The following is a 19,236-nucleotide window of genomic DNA, read 5'->3' as shown; positions in this document are numbered from 1 at the left end:
GAGGGCAGCAGCGTGGTGTGCGCGCCCCGTACTTGGTGTGCCACGGGGAGGTGGATGCTGGCGCGGGGGGATGGATACTGGGGCAGGAAAGGAGCAACAAGTGATGTGTGCAGGGGGTTGCCTCGGAACCGCTGTATACATTTGCAGTCAGTGTTCACGTACTGGAGAGAGTCCTGCTGAGGCCACAAAAATGATTTGGGGTCTGGAGCATCTGTCTTTATGAGGAGAGAGTGCGGGAGCTGGGCCTGTTTAGTCTGGAGAATAGAGGACTGTCAGAGGATCTCATAATATAAATATCTCAAAGGTGAGTTACAAGAGCTTGATGCCAGACTCTTCAGTAATGCCCAGCAAAAGGATAAGGAGCAGTGGCCATAAACTAGAACACAAAAGTTTCACCTCAATGTGAGAAGCAACTTTACATTAAGGGTAGCAGAACACTGGAACAGGCTGCCCAGGGAGTTTGTGGAGTCTTCTTCTCTGGGGACATGGAAAATCCACATGGATGTGTTCCTGTGTCACCTGCTCAGGATGACCCTGCCTTGCCAGAGGGGTTGTACTAGATGGTCTTCAGAGGTCCCTTCCAACACCAACATTCTGTGATTCTCTGAAATCACTATAGACATTTGCCATCGGTGTTCATCTGTGCTAGTGTACCAGGGGCTGTTATGTTATAGGGATGTTTGAGTTGTTCCTCTCTCAATATCTGGTTTTAAGATGAATTTTGTTATTTAAACCATACATCAAGCATCCTCCTTTGCTTAAAGTTTTGCCACTGCAGAATAAACTTAACTTCGTAACTTAGAGGTATTATGCCACAGCTGTATTTAATGCTGATTTTTGAATGTTATCAGCAGTACAATTTATTTAGAATCATAGAATCATCAAGGTTGGAAGAGGCCTTTAATCTCCAGTCCAGCTGTCCACCCAGCACTGCCACTGTAACCCCTAAACCACTAAATCCCCTCACCCAGCACTGCATCCAGGTGCCTGTTAAAGACCTCTAGGGATGGTGATTCCACCACCTCCCTGGGCAACCTATTCCAATGCCTGACCACCCTAACAGTGAAAACATTTTTTTCTACTATCTAACCTGAATCTCTCCTGTCTCAGTTTAAGGCCATTTCCTCTGGTCTTCTCACTGCAGGCACAGCAGAAGAGACCAGACCCCACTTCACTAGAACCTCCTTTCAGGTATCATGACAGGGTTCCTACTTCCTTCACAGTTTGTTTTCTATAAAGTAGATGTGTAAAACAACTATCATGTAGATACTCTACATATCTCTGGCAACAGTGCTTCAATTGCTGCTTCTAATTTAACTCATATTTTATTGCATATGCATTTGAGTATTCTTGTCAGTTTTACATCTGATGCAATTTACAGTTTGTTTTAAAGAACTAAAATAGTTCTGTGCTTTTGGATGTAATTAGTATAGACACATGAATTTATTTCAAGTTTATCTTTACAGGTATGCTATGTTTTAGCAGCCCTTTTAGGCTTCTGAAAATGGAGATTTTCCGTATGCAGAAAATTTCCTGGATGTTCTCTTTATCAAAACCAAAACTAGAAATGTTACAGGAAATGTAGAAAAACATATGCAGCTGCAGTACTGGGATGAGCATTGCTTTTGAGGCCTTCCCTTGTAAGCTGTAAAGCAGTGTGTTTTGGTTTAGGTCTTGGCATTCAGGACACCCACATGGAGAAATACAAAGCAAGCGTGCCCTTCATTTGCCAGTGGGACCAACCAAATGCTCCTTGTAGCCCAAGCCATGTTGTTGATGCAAATTGCCATGCCAGAATCAGAGCCCATTTGGGGTGCTGATGCTCCCTATCTTTGCAGCTGTTGCTGGCTGGGCTGCTTAATACGTATTATAGCAGAACTCTGGCTTTGTATCTATGGACTTACCGTCTTCCCTGAAAGTAGCAGTGGCCACCTTGCCCTTTGTTATGATGGTGGGCTTCAGACAGCTTAAAAAGATAATGTTTTTGTCACATACAGAGCCAAACTTAGGTTTGAGAGTTTAGCAAAGTTATGTGATGTCATTCTGTGGATGAGTGTGGCAGTTGTTCCATCTAATTTTACAACAGCCCTCAGGTATTGTTGGAAATAAAGTTTTCATGTTGCAGTCTGTATCTCTAAATGATGAGGGAGTAACTGGGATGAAAGCATTAAGCAAATTTTGTTTACAAGAACGCTATTGATTTAATATTTGAAAAGTAATTATAAATTATTTTTAGATAGCCTCAGATGCTAATCCTGCTCAGGAAACTCCCTGACAGTTTTTGTGAGTTTTGTTTTTTTACATTTTTTTTTTTAGGTAACCATGTTTGTCTCTTGAAAAAGCCTAGAAACCCCCTATGTTTAGAATAAGCAGTAAGCGCATACAATGTGTGATTAAATGCAGAGTAAATCTATCAAAGGAGAGAAGTCTTTCCTCTTGTCTCCCTTTTCTAGATTAACCTTTAATACACTCAAGGAGGGAAGATCAATTTTTGGCAGAAACTTGTCACCGTTGTGCAGTTGGGTTGGCACTGTTAACTGGAAAAATTAATTATAATCTTCCGCATTTGCTACTGTGGTTTCTTGGAAGAGATGGGTTATGGTCCCGGAAGTCATGTCATTCTGCAGGGAGTGGACATTGCTGTGACTGGGATACACGTGTTTCTGCTGGCCTTTGTTAATGTGCAATGTCACTGCAAGCCTGCAGGGAACTGAAAGGATGGACACAGCCCAAATGACCGCTGTGTGTCCTGTGACACTGGAGCCTGTGTATGGGGAAGCAGTAATAACCACTTCATTAGCTACCTCCTCATTCCTGAGGGGAAAACTACACCTGAATTTAGGGTTGGTGGGTGTTCATTTGTATAGAAGTTTTTGCTTTCAGCCTTTGGTCTGGGAACAAAGGTGGCATATGTCTTGCCTTTCTGCATCTCTTGAGATAAATAAGCACTTTAAAAAGGATATAATAGTACCGGGAATGTTTAAGTGTGTAGTTGCTAAAAGACAAGGGGGGGAAAAGAATTTGGATGAAATACCTGCAGAGGCTGTGGACTGGTGTGAAAGAAACAGCTGTTCTGTTCTCTAGAACATATTCTATGTCCTGTCGTCTGATGCCGGATTGTTCCTTGTGGTGCACTATTTCAGCTTTATGACATGACACTGAACACTTTCAGAGAGCACATGCTTTCCTGGCATGCTGCTGTTGGTTTTCATTATTTTTCTTTGGGGGTCAGAAGGATAATTGATTGTAGTGATATTATAATCTCTTTTAATAATTGTTTTTCAGTTTATGAAAACATGCTAATTTTTCTGTGCTGCAGTGGTGTGGTATCTCTTTTCTTTCCTGCTCTTAGTTCTTGGTTGATAGGGTCGTGCACAGTGATATCCTGCACAGTGTAGAGTAGGACCTTTGAAAGAAGGATTATAAATCACAAGAATTTTGGGATTTCAGTGACAAATGTAACAAACTATAATTTAACCATTCCCTATGGTGAATAAGATTTCCACAGTATCAACAAGAGGCCTTGATTGACTCTGCTACTTTAAAAAAATTGCATTTATTTGGTTGCCCTGTAGAAAAGAACATTTTTATTTAGGAGGAGAAACTTCCATATTTCAAATTCAGCTATACTCCTAAATTCTTTGTGCATTTAAAAAAATTCTACCTGGGAGTTCAGAGGGAAGGAAAAATTGTGACAAAACTCTTCTCTTGGTCATCTTTTTGTGAGTTACCCCATCTCTTTCCAAACTGAATTGCAGAATGCTCTGTGTTGTTTAAAGTAAGATTGTAAGAATAGTAGTAATAGGAAAACCAAACCACAACCAGCAGTGCATTGCCTGTTGTAGTACTAGGTCTTTTAAGGGAATACGTGTTTTACCACTGCTCCTAAACCTTTGCTAGTTCATGATCTCTTGTGCTGCAGGCATTGAACTAAAAGAAACACTGAATTTTGTCTTCCCTGTTGGCCACAGTTTTAACTTTCTAATTTCCTGTGGCCATGTGCAACTCCAGAGGCCTTCATGGGCATTGTATTACCTGACAGTTAAGGAGCTGGACAGTTCAGGAGTCGCAGGATAACTTCTGGATCAATGAAATGCAGTGCTGTACACCATACTGATTTTGAAAGGTGTTCTTAGTGGATGTATATTGGTAAAGTCCTATGAAATGCTTGAAATAAAAACACTATAAAAGGCCAGAATTAAATGGATAATTTTGTGTTACAGTTATAGGCAAGAGAATATCTGATAGGGATTAAAATTACCAATAATGGTTAAATAGTTCAGCATGTAATAGTTGCATCAAATGCAAATGACACTTCTAAACACTTCTAACCTTAATGCTGATGAAGACAAGAACCCAACAAAAAATTATCATATTTTTGCTGTGTAATTTTTTGTCATACTGAAATCTTGCTCAGAAATCTAATAATGAGAAGCATGAAGGACAGTATTAATGAAGTGTTCTCATCCATGACCTCATCAATTCAGAAATGCTTTCTTTGCTGTGCTTTCCAGTGTTTTATCGAATTCAGCCTTAAATAACTTCCCTTTCTGTGGGAAAATATATTCTACTTTATATTGTATTGCTGTTAAGAAATGTTTTCTGATGCTCATCCTATGCCACCCTCTTCCCTGAGTTCATCCCACTTTTTTATTTATGCCCCTTTAGAGTCGCACTGTGTAACTCCTCTCCCTCCTCTGCAATTTACACTATCATCCTATTTCTCAGTAACTGTCAGCCAGACAGGCTAAATTATGTAGTTATTTTGATATTATTTCTGTCCTCTTTCAAAGGATATTGAAAATTTTAGCTGAGGAAGCAAACTTAGCTGTAAAACAAGGACTGATACTTTGTTTAAGAGCAACTGAGAATCTCTTTGTAGCCATCCCTGTATATTTTTTGCTGACTTGTGATTTCCAGTTTGGCAGGTTGGTTACAAATGGTACTGCCAATCTTTTGAGTTAAAGATCATGATTGCACCTCAGATGTTTTGCTAGAGCAAAGTTCTTTCTTCTCTTGAGTATCTTTTTTTTTCCACATATAAATGTGTATGTGAGTGTGCAAAAAACATGTAAGTATGTATACAGGCATGCACACGGTCATGCTGTGGTGGTAAAGGTCATGCCCTTCATCTCAGATTCTCCATCTTTCAGTCTCGGGGATTGGTGCACAGCTAGCACCTGTGTGCTGTGGGGTTTTTTTCTGCTTACCCAATCGCATGTCTCAAGCATGTGAAATCAAAGACATCCTGCTGCTTGCATGCATCCCAGTTCTTCTGCTCCCTGCATTGTGGGCATGGGCTTTCTTGTCAGATGATGCTAGGGGCCAGCTCCACTTAAGGACCACTGCTTAAGTCCTTCCCTGAAACTCCACCTCAGTAGCCATTTCCTTATAAATCCTTCTTGTGTGATTATTTGTTGGAAGCAATTCCTAGATCAAAGTATTAGTAGGTGTAGAAGTATCATGTTGATGTAAGGTAGTGTGGATCTGATGTAAGAAAACATGTTATCCAAGGTAAAGTAAAAGTAGAAAGTTCTTCTATAATGTGTTGGAAAGATGTGACCTCTGATAATGGGGCATGTGGAAGGAACTAATATTTTAAATTTTTTCTAGTGGAAGAAAGTTAAGCAAAATTGTTTTTTACAATGGATGGGTAAACATCAAGGACTGAGTGGATTGTAAGTAGGCAATCCATTTAGTTTTCTGACTGTCAGATGAGGGGAAGGGGAATATGATTTTCCACTTGCAGCACATTTTCATTTTATGTTGTGCTGTGCATCCATGTTTGACTTTTTGTTCTAGTAGCTTGGACTTCTGATCAGGAAAAAAAATCAACAGTTTGAATAGGAAGCTGAAGCAAATAGTTTCTGGAGATGAAAGAAGACTATGGAGCAGTCCTTTAGTTGAAATGAGGAAAACAATATAGCCATATTAGGGACTGCAGTAATGGTAGAGTTTAAGGTATCTACTTTTGCATGATCCTTGACATTTTTGATCTTTCATCTCGTCTCACTATTGGTTTTATGTCCTCAGAGCTCTGACAATGAGTGATAGTGCATTAGGGACATGTTCCTATATATATCATGCTTCTGATGCATTTGTAAGATCAGCTGAATTGTCAGTACTTCCTTACATGCCTTCACAGTTCTAGATAGAATTTTATTTTTATTTTATTTCTGTTTCTGTTTTTTATATCTAGGGTGACCGTGTCAAAATTTGTCTTTCAGCCTGAGAAGGAACAAAGCACTGACTAAAGCTAACAGGCAAAAGAAGCAGAGCTAAAGAAAGATTATCTCTGCTTGCAGGTAAATAATCAAAAATAAATTTAGCTTTCTGAATTGGTCTTTGACAGCAGCACTGCCAGCCTTTTTAGTCAGTAACAAGTTTTCAGTCCCTGTCCATTTTAATTAATAATTAAATTTTAGTTTATTTAATAATTAAAATATCTTTCTTCATCTTCAGCGACTGCTAAGGACAGGTATGATAACTATCTAAATTTGCTTTCCATATAGAATTCATGCATTTCCTTACGCCTAATGCAAAGAAAATTATGAGACTTGAGACATAAAGATAGGTGTGTAACAATAATGAGAGAGAGAGAGAAAGAGGGAGAGATAGAAAATAATAATCTTCTGAAAAAGAAATTCAGAAAGACAAATTTTAACATCTTTATATTGGAGCATGTCCCGATCCTTGAATATAATCCCTTTGGAATCTGCCTAACTACCTAGGCAATAAGTTGCTGTTCAGTGTGAGAGGAGGTGGCAGAATTAAGTTCTCCATGCTTTACACACCAGTTATTATTGATGCAAGATGGGATGGGATGGGATAGGATAGGATGGGATGCTCTGGTGAATGGAGAGTGAACTCAGGGAGCTCTGGAGAGGCAATAGTTAGGAATTTACAAACCCCACCATTAACTTTCCAGTCTTATCTATGTGACCCCATGGCAGCATCAGTGAAAGGTAATGGGGGTCAGTGTCTCCTAATAAAGTTTGTGAGTTCCCTGCAGCTGGGAATAAGTGTTGATTTAGATGGGGATGCAGACCTATGAAGTGGAGCTGCCAGCTTCCCTATAGGGATGGGTTTACATTCTGCTGAAAGGCGGGAAAGAGGAATGGGGGAAGAAATACTTTGAAATACTGTTCTGGGAACATTTGTGAGAGTTCATCTCTCTGGAGATCTGAATTAAGTATCTCCTTGTTCTACAATTTCTGTGATTAGCTTTTTCAGGTATGCTTTGTAGCCTAGTATTGGTTTTGACCAAGGTCAGGTTGTGGGGATTTTTGTTGTTGTTGTTGTTTTATTTTGTTTGTTTGATTGATTGTTTTAACCTGGCAGTACACATGCTTTGTTTCCTTTAATTCATTTTTATGCAGTTGATTTTAATTTTTGTTTAACTTTTTCCTTTTTTGGAAATGATTCCTGGTGAAGTAGATGCACTGCATCTAAAACGGAGAAAACAGGTAAACAGAGCAAATTATCAGGTCCTCACACAGATTTAATAGTACTTCTATTTTTTTTGTGTGTAAGTAGGATTTCTAAATTGGTTTGACTTTCATGAAAGTTTTCAAGACCTTCACTGAGAGTGTTCTTACTTTTGAGAGTGTTAGCATAATTTTTTAAATTGCTTTCTCACTTATTTTGACTGGGAACATAGCTTTTTTTCAGCTTTTGTTTTGACTTTGATTTTATTATACTAATTACTTTCAGTGTGAAAATTGCATAGTGAATTACACCAAGTCTTTCTATGGGAAGAGTTTGTTGTAAAATGGACAGACATGGTATTGTAAGCGTAAAATTATCACATATTTAAAACGTAATTAAATAGAGGTAAGTTTTGTTGAGCTTAGTAAAGCTGCTTGCTTTTTATGTGGGCACACTAACTTTGTCAAGTTTTATGAAAGAATGTTGTTCTAAACAGATAGAGAGATGTTGCTTGATAGAGGTCAGCTTTTTCTGTTTCCTTTCTGTCCCTCTTCCTCCCTGCACAGATTGTGGTTCGTATTCCACCCTCCACTTCCATTCGCAATGTGTCTTATTTTTACACTACCATTTTACTGCTGTTCTGTTGTGGCAAGTTATATTCTTAATATAGTATTCATTCTACAAACAGAAACTGTGCTGGATAGACTTGAACTAAGTATGTGGGAACACCATGTTTATTCTAGTTACTTTGTCAGACTACCTGAGTTGTTATTTAAAGGATTCATTTTTTAATAAACTTAATTTAAGAGATATTGCAGATTCTACCAAATCCTATTTTGTCACCTGATATTAGGAGTTCATTTGACCCTAGTGTCCCCTGTGGTCTCAGTCTTGACCCTGAGTGGCAGACCCTGCTGGGCCTGTGTGGAACACGATCTTTCAGCATGTGGCAAATTGCAATTCTACAGATGATTTTAAAGAAAAAAAAATCAAAACAATTATTTTCTTTTAATTTTGATTCTCTCAGTATGTAACAGATGTGGCATTAACTGAAGATTGTTTTGTCATGTGTGACCTTGAGCTATAATAACATCTTATTCTTCATTAATAATAAAAACTTGATTCTTTTATGCTGTTATTTTCTTTAGTTCCCTGACTTGCATATCTTCTTCCACCTAGTCAGTGTGTATATCTTGGCTCGGAATGGAAGATGAGAGGGTATTGCCTTTGTTATTTAAAAACTGGATGGAGCATCCATCCACTTCTGTGCATAGTCTTAAATGTATATACTTTTATATATGTGTATATATATACTTCTGTGCCATAGTCTGAGATGTGCGTTCTGAGCTCTGTCTTCAGTTTTCTTTCACTGAAGCTTGTTCTGGAGGGAAGCGTGACTTGCATGTGTCTGGTGTCACATAAGGGTTCTCTGACCTAATTAAAATACGTGGCTTTCTCAAGGCCTTTCGGACAAAGAATTTCTTTTGTTCGTTGTGCTGGGCTTTGTGTAGAGTAAGTATATCAGTATTAGCAAGCCTTATAGGAGATGTTACCTGGTAACATCACAGTTGTTGAAACATGAAGGTGCTTGGAAGCCCATTATCCTAGGGAGCTGTGAGCCATGGACTCAAGTATTTCCTATTTTCTAGCATTAGTGACAAAGAAAGAAGTTAGCAATACTAGTCTTGTTCTTTTTAGTGTTATACTTTCAAACCTTTTTTTTTAATCTGGTGATAGTGGGACTGCATGGAGACACAATTTAAATCTGTGTTTTAAGTCATGCTTGCCTTGCTTTCCTTGCTACAGAATATTTTGGAACTAGTTCTTCTTTAACAAGTTATTGGAGATGTCAGCACCTCTGAGATGCTGTAAAGGCCGTTGTGTTCAGATGTAATCAAATACAGTGTTACAAGGTAGGTCTGCCTGAATACATATGAATTAATCCTGGCTGTAAACTTTTAACAAAACCAGAGCACAATTGTATCAGGAAATTGGAACAGGATTGAGCAAATGCATTTTAAAATTTGAGTTATATTTGTTTGAATAGGCAGAACTTTAAATTTAGGGGGCTTAAATTTATCATGAATATTTATAACTAGCATTGTTTATAATTCAGTATCAGTTGTTGCAGTTGAAGTATTTTTAAGGAAAGTACTACTTTTTTTACCCTTAGGCTTTAAACATAATTAATGCATTTATTAGGTGTAGTCACAGAAGATGTTTCATAATACAAGTAGAATATTTGCGCATCAGGTTTACTGTCTTTTGGTAACCCATATGCACTCATAACTGTAGAATATGCAAAGTATAATTTTTAAGGTGGTTAATGGAGGTTGGCTAGGCAGTTAATTCTTTTGTTTCTTCTTGGGTACACTTGTCCTACAAAGAGTGAAGTAAGTCTTCATCTTGCGGCTCAGCAGTTTGTTGGAAGACTGAGGAGGCAGTACACAGGCTTGACAGTCATATGGGATTTAGAAGAAATACATTATCCATTCACCTATGGTAAATTTTAGTGCTGGAATCAAGGAAATAACAGCGGAGTAGTAAAAAAATAAATATGTAAATAGAGTAAGTAAGTTTGCTAAAAAGACCAGGGTAAAGGAAAGCAAACTGAAAATGTTTAGCAGTGCAATCTTACTTCATTTTTGCTTCACCTTCTGAAATTTGTATTGCTGTGAGACCAACTGTATTGAGACAGATACTATGATTGTGTGAGATTTGCTGGCAGAGCTGTTGTATTGTTTGCAAATTTTGCTGTTCATGAGAGTCCAGCATTTTGTGTAGGTTAAATGGGTTGGAACGAACTGTGTCGTTTAGAAACTGATGTGGTGGGGTTTTTTTTTCCTTTTACAACATGCAAGTCAGTACTGCACTCTGTGTAGGCTAGCTGCTTTTCCCTATACTTTTGTTTTATTTTTTTTCATGCTTTATTTGTGTTTGCAACACATGTGATTTGGGATCAAATGTAAATGATGATACAGAGTTTCTAAACAAATTTTGTTTGTTGTGACATAGTACGTGTTTGCAATTCTGGCTTAAGACTTTGGGTAGTAGTTCTTGAGAGATGAAGGTGTCTTCTGCTTCTAGACTATGGTAACAGTAAGGAAAAACAACAGCCTAAGTCACTAGCACAAAAATGGGAGAATAAAAAAAGCTGGTTGTTGATTTCTGTTTCACTCACTCAACAGAAAAGAGCTTCAGTGATAGGGAATTGTACAAAACCAGTAAAGGTTTTCACATTATCTAAGAAGTGTTACAGCAAACAGAATTTACTTCTTAGTAGGTCCCATTTAACATTTCAAAGGTAGTGGGCTCTTATTAAGGAGAATGAGCTGCTAGCAGTGTTTTAAAGTATAAGAAAGTATCTCTTTTTCTCTCAAGAGCAGTTATTAGCACATGGGTAAATTTATAGGGCTCCGTTTTTACTCATTGTACCTTAAACTCTAACTCTGTTATTTTGCAACTATGGTGTACTCAGGCAAGGGCTGAGTTTAAGAACCATTTCTTACATGTCTGGACCCAGTAAAAAAGCCCTGCTAATATTGTTTTTAATTGGATGCCTAAAAGTGGCTCTGCAGAAAACTTCTCTGGAAAAGCAAAACAGAAGAAAGAGGGTAGAGATTTCAGTCATCGTTTTCTGACATCTCTCTCTTTACACCTCTTTCATCTCACAGAGGGGTTGAGAGAGAAGGGGCAAGCATACTGGGAGATCATTTCACATTCCAGTTCAGGATTTTAGGTCTCCATGAGAGATAATTTTGCATTGCATGGGAATAAAATCCTGCAGCTCTGACTCCCTGGTCATTAGGTTCCCAGTGGCACAGCAGAGTTGTCCAGGGCTTCTGAGTAGGTACAGCGAAGGAGACCTGAGGTGTGGTAATAAAAGTTGTAGGACCATTCCCTTTCCATTGGTTTTAGTGTGTTTCTCCAACATGAAGTAGAAGGAGGTGATGATTTGAAAAAAAAAGCCTTTTCCAACAAGAAAGGCTCGAAATCTGTCTTAGAATAGGAAAGAGGTAAGGTGGCCAACTAGGCAGCACTGCATGCATAAATGTTATTGAAACTACGCCAAAACACCATTTTTTGTTTAAGCTTGTGTCCTTGTATAGATGAAATGGGAAGTTTCAGGCATAGACACTATTCTTCCTGTTGAAAGCTGACAACTTCAGTTTTCATTTAACTGGCTTGATTCTTGAACAGGAAAGGTTTATTTTAATTATTATTTAATTTCCTATGTGATACTCATTGCATTTGAGACATTATGCGGTGGCTATTAAAAGTGATGCATATATTGATTTCCTAAATAAAGATTTTTGACCAGCTCCTTCCCAGCTCTGTTTTAAAGGAATGAGAGCCTTTAGGCTGATCTGAAAGGACATTTGCTGAAACCATGGCTACAAAGCACCTGAACAGCACTGGGAGATGAATTTTGAGATGGTAAAATTAAATTATCATTTTTAATACAAACATTTAGTGAAAAAGAATGTGAAAAAACATTGTTAATCAGAATTGAAGCAAAGGCTATTCAGATAGGTTTCATAAATGTAATGTCCAGTTTACTGAAGTTGTTTGGCAGTTGTGACATTGCATTTGAAATGTGACTAGAAATAGATTTTTAATCTGAGCACTGATTCTTTTTTTTTTTTTTTTTGCTTTAGATGACATTAATTTGTCTTTCTGTTCATCTTAGAAAGCCCTATAAATTTAGTGCCCTATTTCTAGTACATTGGACTGACATTTTACATGCTCTGATATGGCAATATATTGTTGCAGGGGTGAATAGTGGGACACTCAAATCAACTTATAATGAGGGTAAACCTGTGTATGAAAGAAATAGTTGAAATCTTTTAAAGCTATTGATATAACAGTAATATTAGTAGTCAGTTTTCCTTCCTAACCCGGAGTAGCCTCTAATACACCTTCATGGAAAAGATTACTTAATTTTATGCAATGTAGTCAACTGTCAAATAATTAATTTAAAATTCAGATCTGAGGGGAAATAGAAAATCACAAAATCTGTAGACTCATATGGAGCCCTCTTCACTTTCACACTGTTGGAGTGCTTTTTGATAAAGAAGAAAGCGGACGGAGTAGCAGCTAGATGTCTGGAACTGATCCACAGTTCATTGAATTAAATTGAAATTTTTTTCATTAACTTTGATCATCCTTGGATTGAACCGGTATGCATATGATTTAATTAGTAGTAAGCTCAGGAAATGCTGGGATGTTGGCTTTTCTAGTTCCTTACCTACTGAGATAGTAATTACATAAACCAATATATTTATTGGTGTGTCTATGATATGGCAAGTACAGAATGGGCTTTCCTAGTGGTGGACCTCCATTTTAAAGAGATATTTTATGGTAAACCTCTTTTTCTTTCTTGCTAATGATAAGATTGAATCTGATCATCTTTCATTACACATAAAACAGATCTATTTCTATGTCATTGAAAATATTTTTATGCTAGAAAAGGGAGCAAATTGTAACTTTATTGTATGTCTAATTTTAAAATACATTAACCTCCCCATGTTATATTTAACATTAAGGGTTAAAAATGCAAATTTTTGATAGGTTCTCTTTGCCTCAGAGCAATAAGGAGGTTCTCTAATATCATACGTTTAATTATCCAATAGAGTATGTTTTTATCATGGATCACATTGAAGGTATCTCTATTAATGCTGTCTTTTATTTTATTTTCAATTATGTAAAGCAGTGCAGCTTCATGTTGGGATACCTTTACATTTATGCAAGTTTGAGAAGCAACCACAAAAAACTCCTCTGCTAAGGGCAAGTTTGTAGGCATAGCTGCTGGACAGTCATAGTTCAGAATGGCTGAATTTCTCATCTGAAGCATTTGAAATATTTTTACCCTGAACCAGATTTCTATCACCTTATTTGTTCCTGTATTATTTGTCATTAGGTGAGCTGCCCCAGTGCCTTATCTGGGTCAGGTGGTGAAGTTAAGGAACTGCTTGGGGCAAGGAAGGGTGGTGGGAGTCAGCTGTGGGTGTTGACACTGGACACGGAGATTCCATGTAGATGTGTCCTGTTTGCTTTGGCAGACCCTGTTGTGAGTCTGAATGATTTACATCTAAAAGTTTATGAAAGCTTCTTGTGTGTTAGTAGCATAAATAGGAATAGTAGGTATAAAAATCAAGGGAGAAAGGCTTATAAGCCTACCACCACACTTTCTCAGTTTATCAGCTGTGTAACTAGCCATAAATCTGTCACTTGGGTTTGCTTATACTTTTGGTAGTTTGCACCCAGTTTTTAGAGCAATAAATAAGATTTCTCTAAGGTATCAGTTACATAGCTGTCAGTGAGACCTAACCTGAAAAAATTATGTCTGTGTCAAACAATATTAAAAGGAGCCTTGATTTGTTTTCTCAAGGGCATTTAAGAGTTACTGAAGCAACATTAAATGCTATACCAACAAGATGCTGAGATTTTAGGTGGTATTTTCTCTACTGCTTTACAGGAAAACATTTTGTAGCAACTGCAACATAACACAGAACATAGGCACCTTTTGAGGCAGACATTACCTTTTCAAATAAGCATGACCGATGCTTAGACCATGCTGATGTGTTATTGTGTATCATCTGCAATGATTTTGGAGTGTATTACAGAATTATTTGTATGCTTGAGGGAGTGATCCAGAGAACAGAAAAGGAATTAAGTAGGTGATCTAAGTATTTATTTGTTTTATATGTTTCTAGCTGCTGATTGATGAGCTTATAATGCTACTGCTGCATTTGCAATTGAGAAGGGATGTTGGTAAGCAAATGATTTTTCTCACTTGCCTTTGTTTCTCTAAAAATGAGTAATTCCTTTTAGAAGGAGAACAATATTTTTAAGGTACAAATCTGAGAAACAGGTGAATGAAAATATATACACAGTCTACTTTTTTGGTGTCAAACATAATTAAAAGAAGAAAAGTATTGTTTAATATATTACCTAATGTATTGTGAAGCAAGACATCCTGTTTTGCTTGTTGTATATGTTGAGACAGCATAGTTAAAAAATCAAGGTATTATTGTACAAGTTGGGAAAACTTTTCTTACTGTGTCACAAACCTTCTGTTTGATGACTGCTACATGAATTTCTAGGATATAATTTAAAAATTTCTAGAATATAATTAAAAAGAGGTTGTCTGACCTCTACTGATTAGGAATTCGGATTAGGTTTCTTGTGCTTGAATATGTCAGTTCATCAACTTCTCTGGCTCTGAAATAGCTTATTGTTCCAATGTGTTTTTCTGTGTGTGTTGTTTTCTGTGTGTTTCTACTGTTTCAAAAACACCGTCGTCATTGCTGTCATACCTCCCAATACTTTTGAAAAAGCAGACCCTTAAAAAGCAATGACTCTCTGTCTTCTGCCCAGGATCACCCATATTGAAATGTGCAGTTTGTGTTGCACAGCCCTCTCTGCACGTATAGTTTGATTCTACAAAGTATCTCCAGCAATCCCTGCTCATCTACAGTGAAATGCAGCGGCAGCTTGTTTCAGATTTCTGGTTGTTAATCAATCTGTTCACACTTAAATGTGTTGCAGCCCAGTCAAAGCAGGGAGTATCCTGGACGAATGATATGAAAGAAGTGAAGTGGATGTACGTAAGTGTAATCTGCCCCCAGAGTGGCAGATTGCTTTAGCAGTGACCTTTATCGGTGAGAATAGACTAAAGTTGTATCATTTTTGAAAACCAGAGTGCTACTTCCACTTAGGCTGTTGCTGGGTGCTATGTTTTGCATCACTTTTTGAAGACACTGTTATGTTGAGTTTAATACTTTTCTTAAAAATTCCAGGTTTTAAGCATAAAGGCCTAAGGAAATTATGTCTGCAAGATGGTACTTGTGCCTCTGCTGTAAGCCCTCTTTTTTCCACTTCAGTTAAATTTCACACAGAATGTCTGGGTCACTAGAGACAGCAAGGTACAGGTTGTGTATGAGAATAAAGGGCTTAATGAAGGAGAGAAACCCTATAAATTCCTCAGCCAAAGTAGAGGTAGCAGGATGAATTTGTCCCTTACCACTGAATCTGCAAACTAACTTTGCCTCCAAACACAGAGGAAATAAACTTTTGCTGGTTCTGCTACTTGCAAAGGAAAGCTTACTGTAAACCTGAGGATGAATTATGTTCTGTTGGCTGACACATCTTACTGAAGAGGAAAACAGAATTGTGCTATCTGAAATATTTTAAGAGAACTGAGAATGGATGCTTTAAGAGGTGGCGCTGCGTATGTTGTCTTTTATACTTGTAGAAGAATAGTGTGTCTACAGGAGAGAGCTTGAGACAAATGATGCTGTATTTCACAGTCTCTGAGATGATTAGGGAATATTGGAACGTAATAGAAGTTATAATCAACTGTAAATGTAAACTGTTAGATTGCTGCAGAGGAAGGAGGCTGCTTAGACAATAAACCTTACAGTAACACATCTACTTTTTAAAGCTGTCAGCATGTTGCCATCATCTGGAAAAGTATACAAAATAGCTCATCATAAACCCATCAATTTTTCTGCATTAATTAACATCTCCATTTGTGATATATGACATCTGAAATGAATTATTTTAAAATGAGAACTCTCCCAATTTTGTGGTGTGACACCCCCCTTTCCACAACTAAATTCTGAATTACAAATATTCTAGATGTTTTGAATGTAAATCCATAACTGTGAAAAATAATTTTTAAAAAGAGTTTGAGAAATCAGTTAATATTTAACTTTTGTCGTGTTGGTAGCCAGATGCAAAAAGAAAAGAAAAGGTAGGACATTTATAGTACATAATGTACTACAGATCAGGCATAGATAAAGTAGATAGAAGTAAATAGTAAATGCAGTTTCTAAGACCTAAGAAGTGGATGTATAAGTTAGAGATTTCTTTTTGTGTGATTTGTGAACCTTTAATCTTTCCCAAGTTTTGCACATACAGTATCTGCCCATTTTCCCTTTTTGAAAACATCAGTTAGGCCAACTCTAGGTTTGCTTTTGTGTCTTAGCAAGCACTAGTTTTGTGTGGGTCTCTCTGTATGAAGAACTCATGGTGGGGAGAGCACTAAATCCAAATGAGCCATAATTAGGTTGCCCAGAGAAGTTGTGGGAACTCTTGCTGGAGGCTTTCAAAACCCAACTAGGCAAATCCTGACCTAAAGCAGTGACCTGCTTTGGACAGGGTGTTGAACTAGGCCACCTTCACTGGACTCTTTGAACCGAAATTATTCTATGATCCTGTAGTTCTGTGAGGATTGCATTCATTTCTAAAGGAGATTGATCTGGGGATTATCTTTAAAAGTCATCCCTAAGCTTAGTTCTGGGACCATCCATCTCTTACTATCATTAGACTTTGCTTTCGTTATGGGCAGTTTTGCTCCTCAGTACGTGGTATTTGCCATGAGAAGTTAGAAAATGGGAGACAGACCTTCACCATAACTGATGTGTTAATTCTCTGCAGGACTTGTAACTGAGATTTTAAGTAAGGTTGTGCATGTTGTGGGTGTCTTTGATGGGGAGGGGAATTCTAGTTGTTAGGCCAGTGAGTTCTTTGTATCGGGATCATACTATCCTGGAGCTCATACTTCTTTCTGAGATGACTAAGTTGGAATTTCTGAACCAAAAGAGAGGGCTTATGCATCTTGAAAGCAAAGTTCAGCACAAACTCTTTTCCTTGTAATGTTCATTTGTTCAGCCCTGCAATTTTGCAAGGGTGTTTGAAACTTCATTTCTCCAATCTTCGATTAGTACTGGGAAAGCTGCTCCTTTGTGGTGCCTGTCACCAGTGAGAGGTAAGCAGTAGTTAATTACCTAGTTTGAGAATTGGGTATCTGCTTTTCCCATTCCAGGGGAAATTACTGCAATTCCAAAATATGGTGGAGAAAAGCAGCTCTCACTATATTTTCTGTATCCGTCAAAGTTTTTTTGAGCTATGAGAATATTCCAATCTATGCTTCAACAATTAGTAGAGTGGGCCATTTGATGCAAATTTGATTGCTTGAGCATTATAGTACATGGAAAAATCCTCTATGGAACTTGAAGTGGTTTAACAGAGGAGGATGTATTTTGCAGTCCGCATTCTCCATGTGCACATATGCAGCAAACACACCAACACATGGCCTCACCACTGCAGCCAAATCATCTGCATTTTGGAGTTCATGCCTCAGGTGTGCATGGTCAAGCCAGAATCTGGACTTAGGTGACCTTGTACTGTTCCTGAAAGTATTAAAAGTACTTTGATTTTAAAAAGAATATTAGTGATTTTAAATTGAATTGGTTTCCATTCCTTGAAATATGAGGTGCTGTATAAAAAATAAAATAAAAAGCTAGTAGAATTTTTTGAGGCAAAGCATATATAGGTAATGTATTTACATTGTGAAATCATATCTTACTATACATCACTCTTAAAATGTAGTATCACTAGAACCAAAGATAGGCACCCATCAAACTGTACCCGTTCAGAGCATCACTGATGATACTATATAAAGATGTCATCACCAGATGTGAATACAAAATTCTTAGCAAACTGTGGTTATACTTCCTACTGATGGTTGCTATTAGGGGTTCCCTTCTGATGACACATCTAGCACCTTCTGATATTTATAATCTGTGATTTGCATTTGGAACTAAGCTTTTACTCTCATAGCAAGACAGAGCATAAACAGAGAGAGATGTGAAGCAGCATTTCTGTAGAAAGCTGTTTGTGGTAATTCTTGAGAGTTCTCTGTTGATCCCAAAATAAATTTCTAGATACAAATATACCACAGCCTGGGGGATGAATGTGCACCAGGCACTGATGACTGCTGTGTAACGCAAATTGTGTCTTACAGTCATCATAATCCCTTCTTATATAAGGTAATAAATAAACATAAGTACTTTTAAAAAGCTGATTCTTAAATATTCAGGGCTAAAGGGTCTCAGCTGACCAAGGGTCTGCTGCTTCTTGCAACAAGAGAGCCCTCTGCCATTGCTTAGTAGTAACAGAGTATCTTACAAGTGGCATGAAAAACCTGAAAACCTCCTTTTATTGCCTTCTCTAGGTGCTACAGAAAAAGGTGTTGTTGGGTTCTCTTTATGATTTCACTTTCTTTTTACTAGTTGCAAGAAAAAAACTGCTCTATTTATTTTGTCAATGAAATGCTGAGTGTTCCAAGATGAGATTACCTCAACAGAGGAATGCACAACCTTTACTACAACAAACAACTTTACTCAGATGACTTTTTTGCTGAAAATAATTAAGGATGTCTAGGTAGCTGAAAACTCTCATCTACTGTGCACCAAGAGCATCTGCTTTGTTTTGTGCATTTGTTTGCTTTGCTCACAGAAGTTTCTTAATCTTCCAAGACAGCCAGGAAAACCAGCAGAATTATTTAAGCAAAACTCCCCCTAGCATACTACAGTGAGGCCAAATAATTAGATTCACACCCTTAGAGTAGATACACAGCTTAAAAGCAAAACCAAACACTCTTGATTCAGCAGACACAAGTTGGTTTCTGGTGTAATATGACAAAAAACAAAGTCTGTTTCACCTGTCTGATAGTAGGCTGGTTGGACTTTGCCGGAGTTAGGACTGTTGTCCTAGAAAAACTCTGATGTTCCTGACCTAGAGTGGGAGGTGAAGTAACCTGGTGCCAGCATTGGCAAAGATTTCATGCATTTAATTTGTTCTTCCAGTGTGGCTAAAATAATTCCACTTCGTAGGTCCACTTCCGTAGGAAGGAATCTTTTTAAGCAGGTAGACATCATATTTTTAAAGCCATTTTTCCACAAATACCTGTGTTTGTCAGTAGAAATAAGGCAAAATGAGTTTATTAAAAAGATTCAG

The 19,236-nt window shown here is 37.6% G+C and overlaps 1 protein-coding gene across 3 annotated transcripts in view; it reads left to right on the top strand.

Moving 5' to 3' along the window:
- The first annotated feature begins 1,117 nt into the window (after positions 1 to 1,117).
- The window catches only part of FARS2 (phenylalanyl-tRNA synthetase 2, mitochondrial), a 231,207-nt gene continuing 213,088 nt past the window's right edge, over positions 1,118 to 19,236 (top strand). The window contains exons 1-3 of one of the 3 annotated variants that reach the window (XM_017746924.1): positions 1,174 to 1,191; positions 6,200 to 6,305; positions 14,145 to 14,202. In XM_017746924.1, coding sequence (XP_017602413.1) covers positions 14,197 to 14,202 — 6 coding nt within the window. In that variant the 5' untranslated portion in view covers positions 1,174 to 1,191; positions 6,200 to 6,305; positions 14,145 to 14,196. Of the gene's footprint in view, positions 1,192 to 6,199; positions 6,306 to 14,144; positions 14,203 to 19,236 lie in introns of all 3 variants that reach the window. The other 2 variants (XM_017746925.1, XM_008643449.2) reach the window with 2 other exon arrangements.

The sequence above is a fragment of the Corvus brachyrhynchos genome, unplaced genomic scaffold (genome assembly GCF_000691975.1).
Source record: "Corvus brachyrhynchos isolate BGI_N302 unplaced genomic scaffold, ASM69197v1 scaffold100, whole genome shotgun sequence".
Lineage (NCBI taxonomy): Eukaryota > Metazoa > Chordata > Aves > Passeriformes > Corvidae > Corvus > Corvus brachyrhynchos.
This window is presented reverse-complemented; position numbering and strand designations above follow the sequence as displayed.